The sequence below is a fragment of the Glandiceps talaboti genome, chromosome 11 (assembly GCF_964340395.1).
Source record: "Glandiceps talaboti chromosome 11, keGlaTala1.1, whole genome shotgun sequence".
NCBI lineage: Eukaryota > Metazoa > Hemichordata > Enteropneusta > Spengelidae > Glandiceps > Glandiceps talaboti.
The window spans coordinates 10,862,876-10,880,775 of NC_135559.1; the positions used below are offsets into that span (position 1 = coordinate 10,862,876).

General features: G+C 36.0%; 2 protein-coding genes across 2 annotated transcripts; both read left to right on the forward strand.

Moving 5' to 3' along the window:
• The first annotated feature begins 510 nt into the window (after positions 1-510).
• Positions 511-5,768, forward strand: LOC144442423 (uncharacterized). The gene is made up of 2 exons (XM_078131769.1): positions 511-532; positions 2,432-5,768. The coding sequence occupies exon 2, from the start codon at positions 2,466-2,468 to the stop codon at positions 5,367-5,369; it is 2,904 nt and encodes a 967-aa protein (XP_077987895.1). The 5' UTR covers positions 511-532; positions 2,432-2,465; the 3' UTR covers positions 5,370-5,768.
• Positions 5,769-7,088: 1,320 nt separating this feature from the next.
• Positions 7,089-11,251, forward strand: LOC144442013 (uncharacterized). Its single transcript, XM_078131285.1, has 3 exons — positions 7,089-7,155; positions 9,064-9,177; positions 9,583-11,251. The coding sequence occupies exons 1-3, from the start codon at positions 7,089-7,091 to the stop codon at positions 11,244-11,246; spliced, it is 1,845 nt and encodes a 614-aa protein (XP_077987411.1). The 3' UTR covers positions 11,247-11,251.
• The last annotated feature ends 6,649 nt before the right edge of the window (positions 11,252-17,900 follow it).

The following is a 17,900-nucleotide window of genomic DNA, read 5'->3' on the forward strand; positions in this document are numbered from 1 at the left end:
CATAAAAAATTCTACATTTTCAGTGTCAAGGAATACTTCGTGTTATAAAATCAAATGTCAAATTTATCATCAGGCAGAATGATCTGCCATTGTTTGTACAAATTAAGGGTTTTTGATATTTTACCAAGATCCATGTGATACTCCATAATGTGCCTCAAACATTCTTAGAACTGTTGATTAAATTGCATAGTACTGAGTTTCTGTCCTATTCCTATCAGATCGTTTATACATGGTATCCTAGTACCAGGTTATAGTTCAGTCAGTAGAATGCTGTGAGTACATGCTGTGAGTACCTATTAAAATACCTGAAAAAAAGGCATCCCAAATATATAAACTCACCTTGTGCCCCTTTAATGATTCCTGATTCCGGGGTTTCCATGATACCCAAAAGGAAAAGTTAACATCGACCATCAATTGCAAGTACTTCCCCATTATATTATGGTATCGCCCGCTTGCAATGTTTTGTCCAACATTTCAACGTTGGTGGCGTTTTCAATATGGTGGATATTCAAGTGGATATATCGACTGTAAGGTCAGTGTCACTCACATATTAAATGAAATATAAAATATATGTCAAGTTTGACTTTAATTTTGTTGATTTTACGTTCTCCTTACTTAAAAGATGTACACCCAGTGAAATATACGCTGGATTATCCACACAAATGTCTGGAATTCAGTGGGAACACGAGAGTAATTTTCGACCCGATCACACAGTGTATACTGTACATACACACTCGCTCGTGCCCCGAGCTAACTGAAATAATTTTAGGGTTTGTTTTGGTCTATTTTTACTATGTCGTTATGACCGAATAGAATACCACACGTCCACTGCTTAATAATCCAGTCAGATGAACGAAATTATATTTCACATGTTAATGATCTTTGGTGACTGTAGTGCTACACTGCTAGAAATTAGAATGATACCGTTTTCATCTTCACTGCAGTACACAAATCCTTTGTTCATGCGTAGACTGCAAATAGAACTGTAGCGTTCATTTTTGTTTCGTTTTCCAAAATTTCAGGTTTTGTGTCATTTCTATAACACTACAAGCCCAACGGTACAAACTGAAATAAACTGAGGGAGACCTTGGTGTCTTAAGTGTTTCAAATTGTTATTACTTTTGCGGATAGTAATGTCAAGGGCGAGGGTCGAGGGTCTCACACTAAACTTGACCTTTGCCCATGGGATTGCGCAGAGTTCCACTATCTGGATTGGGGTACTTTGGAATATTGAGTAGGGGTCTGTAATTAATTAATTCTAGATAGTATAATGAAATTCCTCATTTTTGGGATAAACCTGCCAACTTGTGCACAGCAGATTTGCATTTATTTTGAGTTTGTACTGCTAGATTTGTATTGTCTGTCGAAAACATAAAACGATAGATGAGAAAAACAAAATATAACACTACAATTATTGTTTTTAGTTCATACTCTGACTGAGGATCATATATTTGGGATGTCCTCATATAAACAAATAGATATATACAAAATGCATAGATCTCACCATTTGTGAATCAGTTGGACTTTCTTAGTGTAGTGCAATCCTTTATCAAATCTCATTATCTCTCTTTATATCTAGCTCAATGAGGTCTGGAGCAGAAATTTCAAAGCCACTGAAACAGTCAAAAACATATCTTTGTTAATCAATCATAGATTTCTGCCCAGTATTAAGTTAAGTGTTTATTGTTTATTGATGCTACCTGTACTAAATTTATACACTGTTGACATCATTCTAACAGTTGGGGGTTGTGCATTTGCATGCACAAGTCAACTTTTGGTTCCTGATTTCTCATTTAGCTAGACAGGGTTAGAGATGATTCAACACCACATTATTAGTATCTAAACTTATTTTGATAAAGAAAGTCGTTTTATTCATAGTACTTGACTTCATAACATTTTGTAAGTTTGTCATTTAGCATCTTATCACCCAGTTTACATTGCCATTCTATCAGAAGATAAAGTACCGGAATGAGGATATACATAATGAGTTTGTTGTATAGACTTTTCATGTAGTAAAAAAGACCTTTGTGTGTCCCTTTTTCCCCAGTTATGTATGTATTTCAGTCCCATCGATGACTAAACCCTCTTAATGTTATCACTGACAATGTATAATGCCATAAGTCAGGCTAGACTAGCTGTAAGCTATTTCTTGGCTCCCCATTTACCCTTCTCTCTTTTGTTTTTTTATTACCAAGGTTTTGTAATCATTTATACATTTGGGTAAATAAACCACTTATATTATAATTATAATTATTATATTATATTATATTGTATTGTATTGTATTGTATTGTATTGTATTGTATTGTATTGTATTGTATTGTATTGTATTGTATTGTATTGTATTATGTCATCATCATGGACAAGTTTCAATGGAGCAAATAGTGTAGCCAAACATCAATTTTTTTATTTTGTATATTTATTTGTCAACAGATAATATTATTGATCTTTGACAGTCTCTGTCACCATGGATATCACATCACAGGAGGTACAGATCAAAACAGAAAACCCAGAGAAGAACAGTGAAATTGATACTTCTATCACATCACAGGAAATACTAACCCAATCAGAAGACTTAGAGAAGATCAGTAAAACTGATACTAGTATCACATCACAGGAGATATGGGACCAAACAGAAAACTCAGAGAAGGGCAGTGAAATGAGTACTGATATCAGATCACGAGAGTTACGGATCAAAACAGAAAACCCAGGGGAGAGCAGTGGAACAGGTACTAATATCAGATCACAGAAGATATGGGTCCAAACAGAACACCAAGAAAATATCAGTGAAATAGGTACCAATGTCATGTCACAGGAGATACAAATCCGAACAGAAAACCCAGTGAAGAGCAGTGCAGTGGGCACCCATATCACATCACAGGAGATACACGTCGAAGTAGAAACTCCAGAGAAGAATAATGAAGCACATACTGATCTTGTATCAAGGAAGATAATTATCAAAACAGAATACCCCGAGAAGGTGAATAAAAATGATTCCGGTGTCACATCAGAGGAAATGTGGATCCAAAGAGAAGACAAAGAGAAGAATAATGAAATAGGTACCAGTAATTATATCACATCACAGGAGATATGGATCCACACCGAAAACCCTGAGAATAACAGTGAAGTTGATTCTGATATCACATCTCAGCATTGGATTGTAGTTGGAAATAACATACACAATGGAGCAAACTCTGTTGTCTGTGGTGAGAACTATACTGCAGAAGAAATCAGTGCACAAAGTCCTTATATAAATTCATGTGATAAAGAAATAGCTGTAGATCTAACAATGTGCACAAGAAGTGATGCCATCACAGGCAATAGAAATTCAAAGCGAGGTCAATTGACAACTATATTTTGTGCTGATAGTAATGGAAAACCAGCTAAGAAAGATGAAAAGCGATTTTTATGTGAAGTATGTGGTAAACGCTTTGCTCAGAATGCTGACCTAAAAAAACACAGTAAGACACACTCTACTGAAAGACCATTTATATGTATGGAGTGTGGTAAGAATTTTGCCTATAGTAATGTTCTTAAAATGCACATGAGAATTCACTCAAATGAAAAGCCATTTGTATGCGAAGTGTGTTGTGAAAGTTTCCGTCGGATTGCAAATCTAAGAGAACATGTGATGACCCACATAATTGAAAAACCTTTTATATGTAAAGAATGCGGCAAGGGATTCAAATGGAGGAGTGGTCTCAACAAACATGCGAGGATCCACACAAATAAAAGACCATTCATTTGTAAGGAGTGTGGTAAAAGTTTTAGTTGGAGTACAGGGCTCAGGGATCACATGATTACCCACACAAATGAAAGACCATTTATCTGTGGAGTGTGTGGCAAGGGGTTCACACAAACTAGTAGTCGTAACACGCATATGAGGATCCACACAAATGAAAGACCGTATGTGTGTCAAGATTGTGGTAAAAGTTTCAGTCTGAGTGCAAAGCTAAAGGAGCACATGATGACCCATACAAATGAATGCCCATTTGTATGTAGTGAGTGCGGTAAGGGTTTTGCTTATAAGAGCCTTCTTAGTATGCACATGAGAATTCATACAAATGAGAGGCCATTTACATGTAAAACATGTGGCAAGGGATTCATGCAGAAAAGCTTTCTGAAAAATCACATGACGATTCACACAAACGACAGACCATTTATCTGTCAACAATGTGGTAAAGGTTTCAGAAGGAGTGGAGCCCTGAGCACACATATGAGGACCCACACAACTGAAAGACAATATGTGTGTAAAATATGCAGTAAAGATTTCAAATGGCGGAGTACCCTGAACAAACATATGAGGAGCCACACTAACGAGAGGCCGTTCTGTAAAGTCTGTTGTAAAAGTTTCAGTTGGAACACAAAGCTCGAAGAACACATGAGGACCCACACAAATGAAAGACCATATGTCTGTAACGAGTGTGGCAAGGGATTCACACAGAGCAGTTGTCGAAAGATACATATGAGAACCCATACACATGAAAGACCATTTGTATGTAAAGAGTGTGGTGAAGGTTTCCGTTGGAGTACAAAGCTAAAAGAACACATGATGACCCATACAAATGAATGCCCATTTGTATGTAGTGAGTGCGGTAAGGGTTTTGCTTATAATAGCAAGCTTAAAGTGCATATGAGAATTCACACAAATGAAAAGCCATTTATATGTAAAGAGTGTGGTAAAACTTACCGTGAGCATGCTTCTCTGAAAGAACACATGGTAAGCCATACAAATAAGGGACAGTTTGTATGTGAACAGTGTGGGAAGGCTTTTGCTCAAAGAAGCACTCTAAATACGCACATGAAGACACACTCAAGCGAAAGACCATTTGCCTGTAAAGAGTGTGGTAAAGATTTCCGATATAACCGTGATCTTAAAAAACACATTTTGGTTCATAAACATGAAAGCCCATATTTATATAAAAAGTATGGTAATGATGTCACAGATAGTACTGTAAAAACACACATGATGATACATACAAATGAACAGTTTGCATGTGAAGAACGTGATAACAGTTTTGAACAGAGTGGCGATCTGAAGGGACATGCGAAAAGGCATGAAAATGAGAAACCATGTATATCATTTACGTGCAAAGAGTGTGGTGAAAGTTTTGCGGAGAGAGCTTCTCTAATAGAACACATAGGAATACATGCAAATGAAGAGGCATTCATATGTATAGAATGTGGCGAGAGTTTCCCGCAGGATGCTGATCTTAAGGAACATATGAGAATCCATGCAAACGAAATGTCATTCACATGTATGTGTAAAGAGTGTGGTAAATGTTTCCATCAAGATACTGATCTTGAAGAACACATGAGAAGTCACACAAATGCAAATGAATGTCAAAGGTCATTTGTATGTAAAACATGAAGAAGCTTTCTGTCACAGTGTTAGTCTTGAGGAGGATCAATGTTATGGTGATCCATACAAAAGTGTAAAGGTGTGGTAAGGCTAAGGATTTTACAGAAAAAGAGAAAAACTCACTATTCACACAGGGTGAACCACCAAATATATGTGAATGTTATGGTAAAGATGTTCGTCAAATGAACAAACTCAAAGCACATGTTCTAATGTACATAGTATAAAATGGAAAATTTATCGGTATAGTAGCCGTGTCATCAGACTGCAGACAGTGTATATCCTCAATACATATTTTCTCTGGTAACTTTACATGCATGTTGTGAGCAGACATTGCCAAGTACAGTATTCTGCTCCTAACTTTGTTTGCCAGAAGTTATTCTAAACACCAGTTAACAGCCTGCTTGTGTTGAGGGACACTTATTTCAAAACATAGAAAACTTGTTTTAATCTATATTATTAGCTATAAAAGGTACTACTATAGAGATGAATTACAGCCCTGTGTTTTGCATCCATTCACTGTTCAAGTTGATTAAAATTTAGCAAAAGGAAAAGACCTGGTCTTGTGTTGTATTTATCTTGTTTCAGCTGTATTGTGTTTTGTTTATTTGTGCTAAAGACATTTTAAAATGTTTGATTTTAACTAAGGTTGGCATTGTGTGTGTGTGTGTGTGTGTCTGTGTGTGTCTGTGTCTCTGTGTCTGTCTGTGTCTCCCCAAATTAAAATGTGCCTTTGATCTAAGATTGTTGAAAATGAAAAAGACGAATGCATAAAATGTACTGTATGTAAATGATGAAAGTGGCTGGGTTGATCAGCAGGTTTATATCGTGCGCGTTGGATGTCCCTTCAGGTGTCTTACAAGAAAATACAACCAGTTGTAAACTGAAGTCTGTATGTAATAATTTATTAAAAGGATAAATCATGTGAATTAATATCAGATTAGATACATGAATGGAAAGACGATGATTGAATCTATTAAACTTAGTCATATCACAAATACTTATACAGTAGATCTGCAAAGTTTGATGCAATTCTGATTAATTGGGGGTTTGCCATCTAAATTGTAAATATAATTAATTAGGCAAATTACTCATATTGTATGCTATACTAGCATCTTCAGCAACGTCTATGGTAATAGCATCATGTTCTAAAGCATGTCTGTTCGATGTTCTTGACATATTCAAAAGCACTGTACGTTTATGAAATTCGAAAGGCTCATCTCATGATTTTTTATCATCTTGTGTTGGAAATATAAATAATAATATGCATTGATGTTTGCATGCAATTTGAGGAAAGACGAGTTCAGGGTTAGCTGCAGGTGGTTAAGTCAGTGATAATATTGGGTCCGGATATTCTTTAGGTGTGCACATTATCATGAAGGGGGGGTAGACTTGATGGGGTTTTTTTTTGAGAAAAAACAGATGGAAAACGAAAAGCAAAATTCAAAAAGAACAATGAACAACCAAATTAACACACATACACGTTTTTTTTTCATTTATCATGGTAAGTTTGAGCTTATACGTGTCTCCAATGTACAATGATGAAAAATATCAAAGACAAAATATGTCTGTTTCCTCGAGGGTGAAGCCTGTAGTAGGTGTGTTACAACAACATTTACTTCATTTGGCTAATACATACATCACTTCTCACCCCATCCTCCCCGCAAACGTTATGGTTTAGCCCACAGTTTTTACAACAAGTTCAACGTTGATGGCGTTTTCAAATTCAATATGGAGGATTGTCGTCCAGTGGAAGATGATCGAGCTCAGCAGGCGCCGTTCATAGTTCAGGGTACTGGTGAGTGTCGTTCCAGAAACGTTGCTCATATTTGATAAACAAGATTTCCATCTTCTTTTTTTGTTAATTAACGTCGTTATTGCGTACATGAGTATGTTTCACGGTGGTTTGATATGGCTGCTGTTGAAGGTGTTGGTCTTTAAATCTGATCTGCGAAACAACAACAATGACTAACAGTCCTTATACTATTATAGTTGTGATTTACACTGAGGGACTGACGTGAGTGACTGCATCATTTTTTTAATGACTTATGCATAAATGACTCAAATTGTATATTAATAATAGCTTTTGAAAGTTCCCGTCAAAGTGTAAGAAGCAGTCCACGAATTAAGATTGTTCGCGGGGCATAGCCGAGGCAATTTTTTTCATTTGTGGACAGTTTGATCTCCCCTAATACATCTATGGTTTGATATAGCATTTACAAAAATGTACCTTCCACTGTTCCAACAAACATTATATTATCGCGATTATCCATGTGATAACATTCTCAAAGAGATTATTTTCAACCTTTGTGTGTTTACCTAGCGATCTGTATCTGACAGTCAGGATATAGACATACATGTACATTGTATCAAACGGTGTCTTCTACATACTAAGTAGTCAATTGTATACCATTGTCAAGACACAATTGTTCTTTCCCCAAAACACAGTTCAAGTTCTAGATCAATTACACAATATACAGAGAGAGGATTGTGAGGTTTGAGCTTTGCACTTGCAAAAGTACCCAGCACTTTTATTTCCCAAACACTCAAAATTGAGGCTTTTATTTTTTTAATGTCTTGCCTGTCAGCATTGAGCAGTACACTGTACCGATGACAGTCGGCTGTCAGCAGACACGCCTGGCCCTTAGGAAAAATAGGAGGGCATAAACTGCATCACTGAGCATACACAATTTAATATGACTGTTACACCTGTAGGAGTCCAAAACAGTACATTATGTAAAACCAGTGTTTTTGCTAATGTTGGGGAACCCCAGTAACAGAAAGGATGAATTTTGTAGAATTGGTATAGTTTCCAAAACTTGTGCCATAATTTTGGTGGGGAACTTTGGTAGATTTTACCTGCCTTTGGTAGATTTTACCTGCTTACTGCCCTTAACAAAATCAAAGGAAAAGAACAAACTACGATAACAACAGCAATTAAATGACATCTTCAAACTGACAGATAATGCCATACACATACAGTACTTAGTATGTCTTTCAAGTTCACAACTATTGCTGCTTTAAAATGCAGCTAGTTAAACTTTAGTACCACATTGCAGTGTATATAATCTTTTGTTCGTGGTGACAACTTGATATATAAATATGGCATGTTCATGATGAAGTCATGTTCAGTGTGCCCTCAAAAACCAATTTGATGCACCACTGACACTCACAATTTCAAGTAACACACAAAAATTTGGTGTTCTCCACAAGAAATCCTATTTTTTTCTCATTTTGACTCAAAATTGGGCTATCATTAGAGGACACACTGGTCATGTTCATTTGTTATGATGATCCTGTATTAAAGAGAAGGTTTCTGAATGACAAGACTCGCACTAGTCCCTTTAGACATTTTATTTTACCGTCATATTCGTAAAAGATTTTGAGTTTGTTATTCATTTGTAGTTTGGTAACGAAAAATGTCAAACTTTTTTAAAATAAATTCTTTCACTAGTAATAGTCTCCGAAGGGCTTTATGCGTTCACCAGACTGTTTCACAATCCCTCACTCAGGTCATTATATTTCACATCATCAAAGAACATACTTGTGATAAATTAATTTTTGATTTAAAAAGAACAAAAAAAAATTGCAGACCTAAGCTTAGCAAGTGTACTGTAAATGAGAACAAGACATTTCTTACTACATTTCAACATTATAGGTAGTTCTTATTTCAGTGTGTGTGTTCTGTTTGTTTGTTTGTTTGCAGCATACCACCAGAAGAGGAATATAGAAATGACCAGTGCCAAATTGGAACATGCCTTGGACAAAGCCACACAAGTAGTATTTGACAAATGGCAGAATGATACATTGAATGATAAAGGTTAGCACTGATTAAAACTTACATGACTATATTAAACAGTCCTCTCGGTACATCGTATATGAGGGGGGGGGGGGGTATTTGTTTGCACACAAATAACTACATGTTGAGCAAAACAGGAATAAATAAACAATTGATCAATCTATTATAATGAGTTGGATTGGAATGTTGATAACAGTGTCTTGAGACAGATGTTCAGGGCAAGATAAACACAAGATTGATATGTAAAAGTGTACATTTTATTTTTCATCTCAAGACATGATATTTTGCCAGAGGGTAAGGTTTGAGCGACCCTAGTAGAACTTAGAAGTGTCTGCGTAAGAAATTATTCAAGGCAAACTTAGATTGTATATGTGATTCTGTGGCATTCCCCTATAACTTCAGTTTTGATTTTTTATTCTTCAACAGATATATCATTGATCCTTCATTGTCTCTGTCACCATGGACACGTAACATCTATGGAAACAGGGACAAACACAGAAAGTACTGAGAAAAGTGATGAAAGTAATACGGATATCAAATCAGAGGAGATACTGGTCCAAACAGAAGATCCAGAGAGTATTAAAGATGTTGTCTCATCACATGAGATATGGATTCAATCAGAAAACCCAGAGAAGAGAATTGAAATAGATACTGGTATCACATCACAGGAGATACGAATGCAATCAGAAAACCCAGAGAAGAGAAACGAAATAGCTACTCGTATCATATCACAGGAAATACAAATGCAATCAGTAAACCCAGAGAAGAGCGGTGAAATAGGTACTGATACCACATCACAGGAGATACAAATACAATCAGAAAAAACAGAGAAGAGAATTGAAATAGATACTGGTATCACATCACAGGAGATACGAATGCAATCAGAAAACCCAGAGAAGAGAAACGAAATAGCTACTAGTATCATATCACAGGAAATACAAATGCAATCAGAAAACCCAGAGAAGAGCGGTGAAATAGGTACTGATACCACATCACAGGAGATACGAATACAATCAGAAAAAACAGAGAAGAGTAGCGAAATAGGTACCAATATTACACCACAGGGGATACAAATCAAAATGGAAAGCCCAGAGAGCATCAATGAAATGTATACTGAATATAACAATGTCTCATCTCAACATTGGGTTGTTGTTAGCGAAAACCATTCTGCAGCAGACACCAATGCAGTGCAAAGTCCTCATGACAATACATTTGATAAAGAGACAGCACAAGATCTGACATGGTACACACGAAGTGATGACAGCACAAACAGAGATTCAGAGAGAGGTCAATTAGCAACTAATATTTATCCAGGTAGCATTGGCAAGATATCCGAGTCTGGAGTTTTTATTCCTCAAAATTGCGATATTAACAAAGAGACGAATATCAGTGAATTTGTAAGAATACCATTTGAATGTGAACTATGTAATAAAACTTTCCACCTCAAGGAGTATCTCAAAAAGCACATGCGAGTGCACACAAAGGAAATGCTATATATATGTAAAGAGTGTGGGAAAGGATTTTCGTATAATCATGTTCTTAAAATGCACATGAAAATTCACTCAAATGACAAACCTTTCGAATGTAAAGAGTGTAGTAAAAGTTTCCGTCGGAGTGCAAATCTCAAAGAACACATGATCACCCATGCCAATGATAGACCTTTTCAATGTGATGAATGTGGCAAAACTTTCAAACACAGTAGCACTAGGAATGCGCATTTGAGGACTCACACTAATGAAAGACCATTTGTCTGTAAGGAATGCGGTAAAGGTTTCAATCGGAGTTCATATTTGAAAACACACATGATGACCCATTCAAAGGAAAGACCATTTGTGTGTCAAGAATGCGGTAAGGATTTTGCCTATATTAGCATTCTAAGAACACACGTGAAAAGTCACTCTCGAGAAGAACCAACTCATATTTGTAAAGAGTGTGGTAAAGGTTTTTATCGGGCTAATCATCTGAAAGAGCACTTGCTAGTCCACACAGACGAAAGGCCATTTATGTGTAAAGAATGTGGAAATACTTATAAATACAAACGTGACCTCAAGACACACATGGCAAGAGTTTCACATATATATGCGCTGTAAATCTTAGAACCCATGCAAAAAAGAAAAATCATTTGTGTTAGTACACTACAGTAAGTCTTTGGAAAAGCATTGCACTGTGTGTGTTTTCACAGCATCCACACTGAGAAAAGATCATATTTTGTGAAAAGAATATGGAAAAGTTGTTAGATACAGATAAAATCTCACAATACCTGTTTTACCATACAAAGGAAGGTCGCATTTTAATGTGGTGAGTGCGGAAAAGAGTAAAGAATGCTCTCAAAAAAGATACAAGGGTCCATACAAATGATAGAAGATTTGCATGTAAAGTGAACTCAAAGCTTCCATGAGAAAGCAATTCATAAATGATGGTCTAAACATAGGAATGGCTGTTTGTATAGTCTGTTTCTAGTTACCGTTCAGCGGCACTGTTTGATACAGTCATGCAGACACCAATAAGTAACTACATGTTCTACACTAAGATAGCAAGATTGCAATTTTTTGCTACATTTTGTCTAAATGAAATAAACCATTTTCAGGTTCTGCTACGAGATACAGACACACAGGCTCCAATATTTTGACATCTGTATATGATGTCTGCATTCCTATAGTTCATTTCAATTCGACAAAATGTCACAAGAAACTGTATTCATTCAATCTTGCTATCATAAACATGATAAAGTGTATCGTGTGCAGTTTCTTATTGCTTTATGCCATGTTGTATCAAACAGAGTCACTGAACAGTAACTTGAAATCAGCTCTATGTACATGTATAGACAAAATGTGGCAAAAGTTTCAGACTGAGCATTCATCAATATGTCAAGGAATACTTTACATTTACCATAACTTTCACCATATACTTGAAGTATATGGTGAAAGCATTCTTGCAAACCAGAGCTGTTATTTCTTCTGTGACACTGCAAAATAACAAAGTCTTGGACAGTGCCGTAAAAGAGGCTGTGGTTTATGATGATGGATAAAAGTTACCATCAAGATTCTAATCTGAAAACTTGACAAACTACATGAATGAATTAAGGGCATTTGTGTGTGTGTGTGTGTGTGTGTGTGCGTGTGCATGTGTGCGTGTGTGTGTGTGTGTGTGTGTGTGTGTGTGTGCTGCTGTCTGTCAGGATCATTTCCTCAATAACCATTGATTCATGTACATGTAGTACGAGATTTGGTACATACATTCTATGTGGTATGTAATAACATTCATTTGCTGTATTTGTCATGTGCTGTTGATCATTTTAGCAACATCAAGACATATTTCTTTTCGATTTTTACAGTCGTATTGGTCAGTAAAGTAATCTAATCTAATCTAATCATTTTTAAGCAAAACCTACAATATACATGTATATCTAAAGGAGTTAATTGAATTAATTAATACTTGGTAAAATGTGTATGTATACTATGTGTGTAACATGACGTGATATGACTGACCTGTATTTTTATATAGTGAAATGTCTCTATGTTAAACTTTATGACTATTATATATTACTAATAGAAATTGATGTTCTTTTATCAGTAATACCATTATCATGAAAACTTTTTTTCAAAAGAATGTAAAGTTTGCATGCATATTTTATGTCATTACATCAACATGTATGTCTTGCCTACATCTGATTAGAGTGTAAATGAAGTGTAACTTATTTGTATATTAGATTTTATAAAACTTGTTGTATTGACGTATACGACTCTAGTAATTGAGCCTTCAGTTTCCTTAGATAGACGCAAACTAAATCTATTTGTTCTTCTATGTGGGTACAGGTAGATTATACAAGTGAGTGTTAGTGGTTCCTCTGTTGTGCGATTTTGATTCTAATCACCCTGTGATCAAGATTGTGTGAACATTGGAAGTCCCAAAGCACTACGCTTCAAGTTCATGGAACTTGAACTCTGTACTGAGACTATAATTAAACCAACATCCATTCAATGGCGTACCACTGTTGTATCAACATGAACTGTTACAATAGTTACAGTTTGTGTCTATCTTAGTAAACCAAAGGCTCAATTACCAGAGTAATAGCTAAAGTAGGGTTTGACAAAATTATATCAATCATGGCTTGCAATCTACAGGTTCGTTGTTTGAGCCCCATCGCTGCCATTTGTTTCTGAGTGACTGAAAGTCATCGGGCAAGATGTGAACCACGACTGTGCCTCAGTCAACCCAGCTGTATAATTGGGGACCTAGTAGGATACATAGAGGTTGCAATGTGAATGCTTTAATCCTATGCGCTTATAAAGGCTGCAGTGGATTGTATGCTCCCCAGGGAGATGAGGAAGTATTTGTGGACTGTTATGGCACTATAGATTGTGCCAGGGGTAATAATTGTAAAGTGCTTTAAGCACAGAGTGGAAAAGCGCTATATAAAAAGTAACATTATTAAAATGAAAACAATACTTCATAATGATATACGAACAAGAATTGAAGTTGGGAAAAAGATATTTATTCATGTTACACCCGCATTACCAAGCTCTTACCAAATTTGCATTTTTAATCAATTTTATCATCCCTATTAATCACTGCTTGGAATAGATAAAAGAATTAGTTAACAGAAATGACGACAATGTTTGACATGTCTTAGCAGTGTGTGCTCTTAGTATCTGTGGGTAGTATATGTAATTTGTTACACAAATCTCTGTGAGATTTTTAAAAAACCATACTGCTGTCTGAACAAAACTCTAAAGTGACTTCATTTTGGTTGTACACTGTCTTAGCAGAATATGATGTAAAGTTATTGTCAAATTTGTATCATCCGTAATAACAACTGGTAGGAAGAGCTAGAGGAATGAGTTGATGAGATGTATTTTTCTGTCACTTCCCTCTTTAAACCTGATTAAAATATAGAAATGGAAACAACCTGGTATACTTTGTTTATCTTTTTTTTATGTGTACTGTTTATTGCTATAACAGGGAGTGTTTGCCAGAAGATTGTACATAACACATTTACAGCAAAGACAGGGAGTGTTCACCTGAAGATTGTACATAACACATACATTTACAGCAAAAACATGGAGTGTTTGCCAGAAGGCTGTACATAACACACATGTATATACACATTTTATGGTACAGACTGGGGTAGATTCCCCCCCCCCCTGTAATTTCTGAAGGATCCCTAAAACGAAACCTTCGGTCTAACGCAATATAAATATTTATTTAGGGTTTATGACATGACGCTTTGTCAGGAATTTGACATTTGAACAATAAAAAGTTGTTGATTAATTGACTCCTTGCAGAAATAAACCAGGCGTTGTAGTAATAATGAACTTTAGACTGGTACAGGCGAAAGGGTGTTTCTGCATGTTTTGTCTCGCTGAGTTTGTCACCGCACGCGTGCTAAAGACAACCTTTTTGGTTTGGGAAATATTGTAATCTACACAAAGACAGACGAAAAACGAGTTCAACAAAGCAAGATAATGGTAGGTTCATAGAGATTTTACAAACCCAGTTCAGCCGAATTATAACATGCATTCACGATTGATACTTGTTTGCGTCAGGTATGATAGTACACCTTTCCCATCTGTGAATTAGTTCATTTTCTCAATACTTCTCAGCGGGTTGCTTATTTTGATCATGCGTATACATTTCGAGAGGATCTGCTGGAGTTTGTGCACGGGTGCTATGGACCTACAGGAGGCTAACAATGTGTCATCTATAGTGAGCACCAATCAATGCCTTTTATTTTATTTTAGTTTATATTAACTCACGGTCAAATGTGACATTGTAACTTTAATTTATGTTCCAAATTTTAAATCTAAAGAAAGGGATGATTACCTATCTACACCAAAGTCTGGTTAATACCTGTTGAAGGGCAAGAATCACAAGCCAAACCTATATCCAAGTCAAATAACACACAGGCACAGGCGTCCATAGTATGAGTGAAATTTACAATTGCAATGTGTAATACGTACATGATAAATGACATATAACATAAACATGCATGCTTGGGGAAGTTTATTACATTTTTCCACTTCAATACAGGATGCCACCAGTGCTACTGAACTAAACAGAGTAGAGGATAAAACCACTGAGGTAGACTTAAGTTGGAGTAATTGGTTTGGGATGGACAAACAGGATCAGTATGTTTTTCTCAGTATCATATTGATTGGCGTTGTCGTTCTGTCTGTCACTATTGTTACAACAGGTACATTGTCAATATCACTTATTACTTCATATTATGTTTTTGTAACTGATAATCATGGTTAAGCTGCTGTGCTCCTACTACTACTTGCGAGTGAGTTATTGATTGATTGATTGATTGAGTGAATGAGTGTGTGTGTGTGTGTGGGGGGGGGGGGGGGTAGGGGGGTATGTATGTATGTATGTATGTATGTATGTATGTATGTATGTATGCATGCATGCATGCATGCATGCATGCATGTATGTATGTATGTATGTATGTATGTATGTATGTATGTATGTGGGTGGATGGGTGTTCGAGAAGTTCGTGTGTACCTACTTGCATGCGTGGATGGATGGTGACAGGCATGCAGGAAGATTTATTTATTTATTTATTTATTTATTTATTTATTTATTTATTTATTTATTTATACATGTAATTATTTATCCATTCATTTCAGTCATGGGCGACTAACGTACACCATCCAAAATTTGCTGTAATATATTGAAAGGTAAGCTAGAAATTAAGATGGTATTAGGCATATATCTTTTATGATCTTTAGTTTTTGGATTCAAACCAAGTGAATGCATTGATAACTCACTCAACATATATATCCGTCATATAAAGCAAATTTGAATAATTACGGGGTTGTTGGTGGCTGAACGGTTAAACCACTCGCCTCTTACCACTGCGGTCAGGGTTCGAACCCATTCTGGGTCATTAAATTTGCCCCTACTGGAAGTAAGCGCCTAAGGGTACGGTGTCGTTCACTTTGACTCTACCGAACAACGTTGCAGGTCACCAAAGTTTCCCCGGGTACTCCAGATCCGGTTTCCCCCAACACTGAACCCTCTTCCTGTTACTGGGCAATGCTTGTTTGGTGGTAATGATAAATAAATTGCATTGTATACTGTCTTTATGTAGATCTGTAGCATGTACATCTGATAATGTTAGCTATAATTTGAAACAAATGATTTAGAAGTATTTAAGTGATTAATTACATTTGGGGAATTCAAACGAACAAAAAACTAACATATCACAGATGTACATGATTATTTTTTATCTTCTTTTACAATAGCTTAATCGTCTCCATTGCAAGATACTTTCGTCGAAGAACATGCATGGATCTAAAACTACGCGTATATCATGGACTGACATATCCGTACACACACACACACACACACACACACACACACACACACACACACACACACACACACACACACACACACAGATACAGATACAGATACAGATACTTTATTGCCATGTGTTTAAAATAAAACATTGGAAAATGACTTTTCACGAGCGCCCCATATTAAAAGTGTAGATGGAAATAAAAGTGGCTGAACAATATCTAAATAAACAATAAAATGATAGATCATGACTGGTTTAAAATTCGGATTACAGAGGGATAAAAACTCTTCCTAAAACGTTCAGACGATGTCTTAATGCTGCGATAACGTCGACCAGAGCGTAAAATGTTAAAAAGACTATTTGCAGGATGGCTAGAATCCTTCAAAATGGAAGTAGCCTTACGTAATGACCTCGAGTGGTATATGGAGTCAAGTGTTGGCAGATCAGTACCGTTTATTCTCTCTGCCATGCGGACAATTTTCTCGAGTGAAGACAGTTCCTGCGATGTGATGTTGCCAAACCAGACGATAGAATACGTTAAAATGCTTTCAATGTTCGAACGATAGAAATTGACTAAAATGTCTTGACACATGCCAAATTTTTTCAGGCGTCTTAGAAAATAAAGACGCTGCTGTGCTTTTTTGACAAGAGATGTTGTATTTTCGCGCCATGACAAAACATGGGATATCTGAATACCTAAGAACTTAAAAGTGCTTACAATTTCTACATCTGCACCATTGATATTAATTGGACTACGAAGGTCACTCAATAATCTAAAATCAATGATTACTTCCTTAGTCTTACTGACATTGAGCTCGAGGTTGTTCACTTCACACACACACACACACACACACACACACACACACACACACACACACACACACACACACACACACAGACAACGTCACGATGTTATTTAATCATTTTTTAGATATTTGACATCTTAATACATCCTACATTTTATCAAGTTAGATGGTCACCATTGTAACATTTGGGTATCCGTTGAATTATCTTCACTCTTTCAGAATTTGTGTTTAAGTCCACAATAATGTATACATGTATGACTGATAACGCATCTCAAAAAATAGCAAGCTAAGCTATGCGATGTTCTTTTGTTTTATTGTCAGGTCCATTCATCATTCGTTTTCGACCATTTTAAAAGTTGAAATGTGGGAAAATAAAACAATTTTGCCTTTAAAGTGAACAAAATTTATGCAATGTATCTTCAAAGTTTTCCCTTTTTCACTAACTTTTAATAGTGTTACGAATTAGTCTTCAGCATTCTCCATCTTTTTAACATTCGAAATAAAGTTTTTGTTTCTCCGAAATATTATTTGAGATACGCCATCAGTTATAATTATGTATTTTCGTGTCACAGTCGATGTCAGAAGATTAAAAATGGCGTCGTGGCATGTGTTGGTTACTTTAACAATTATTGTAA

Excerpts from the sequence above, each read along its gene's own strand:
- LOC144442423 (XM_078131769.1), top strand. The coding sequence starts at position 2,466 with ATGGATATCACATCACAGGAGGTACAGATCAAAACAGAAAACCCAGAG.
- LOC144442013 (XM_078131285.1), top strand. The coding sequence starts at position 7,089 with ATGGAGGATTGTCGTCCAGTGGAAGATGATCGAGCTCAGCAGGCGCCG. Across the intron at positions 7,156-9,063 it reads GTTCATAGTTCAGGGTACTG|CATACCACCAGAAGAGGAAT; the intron begins GTGAGTGTCGTT and ends GTTTGTTTGCAG. Across the intron at positions 9,178-9,582 it reads TGATACATTGAATGATAAAG|ATATATCATTGATCCTTCAT; the intron begins GTTAGCACTGAT and ends ATTCTTCAACAG.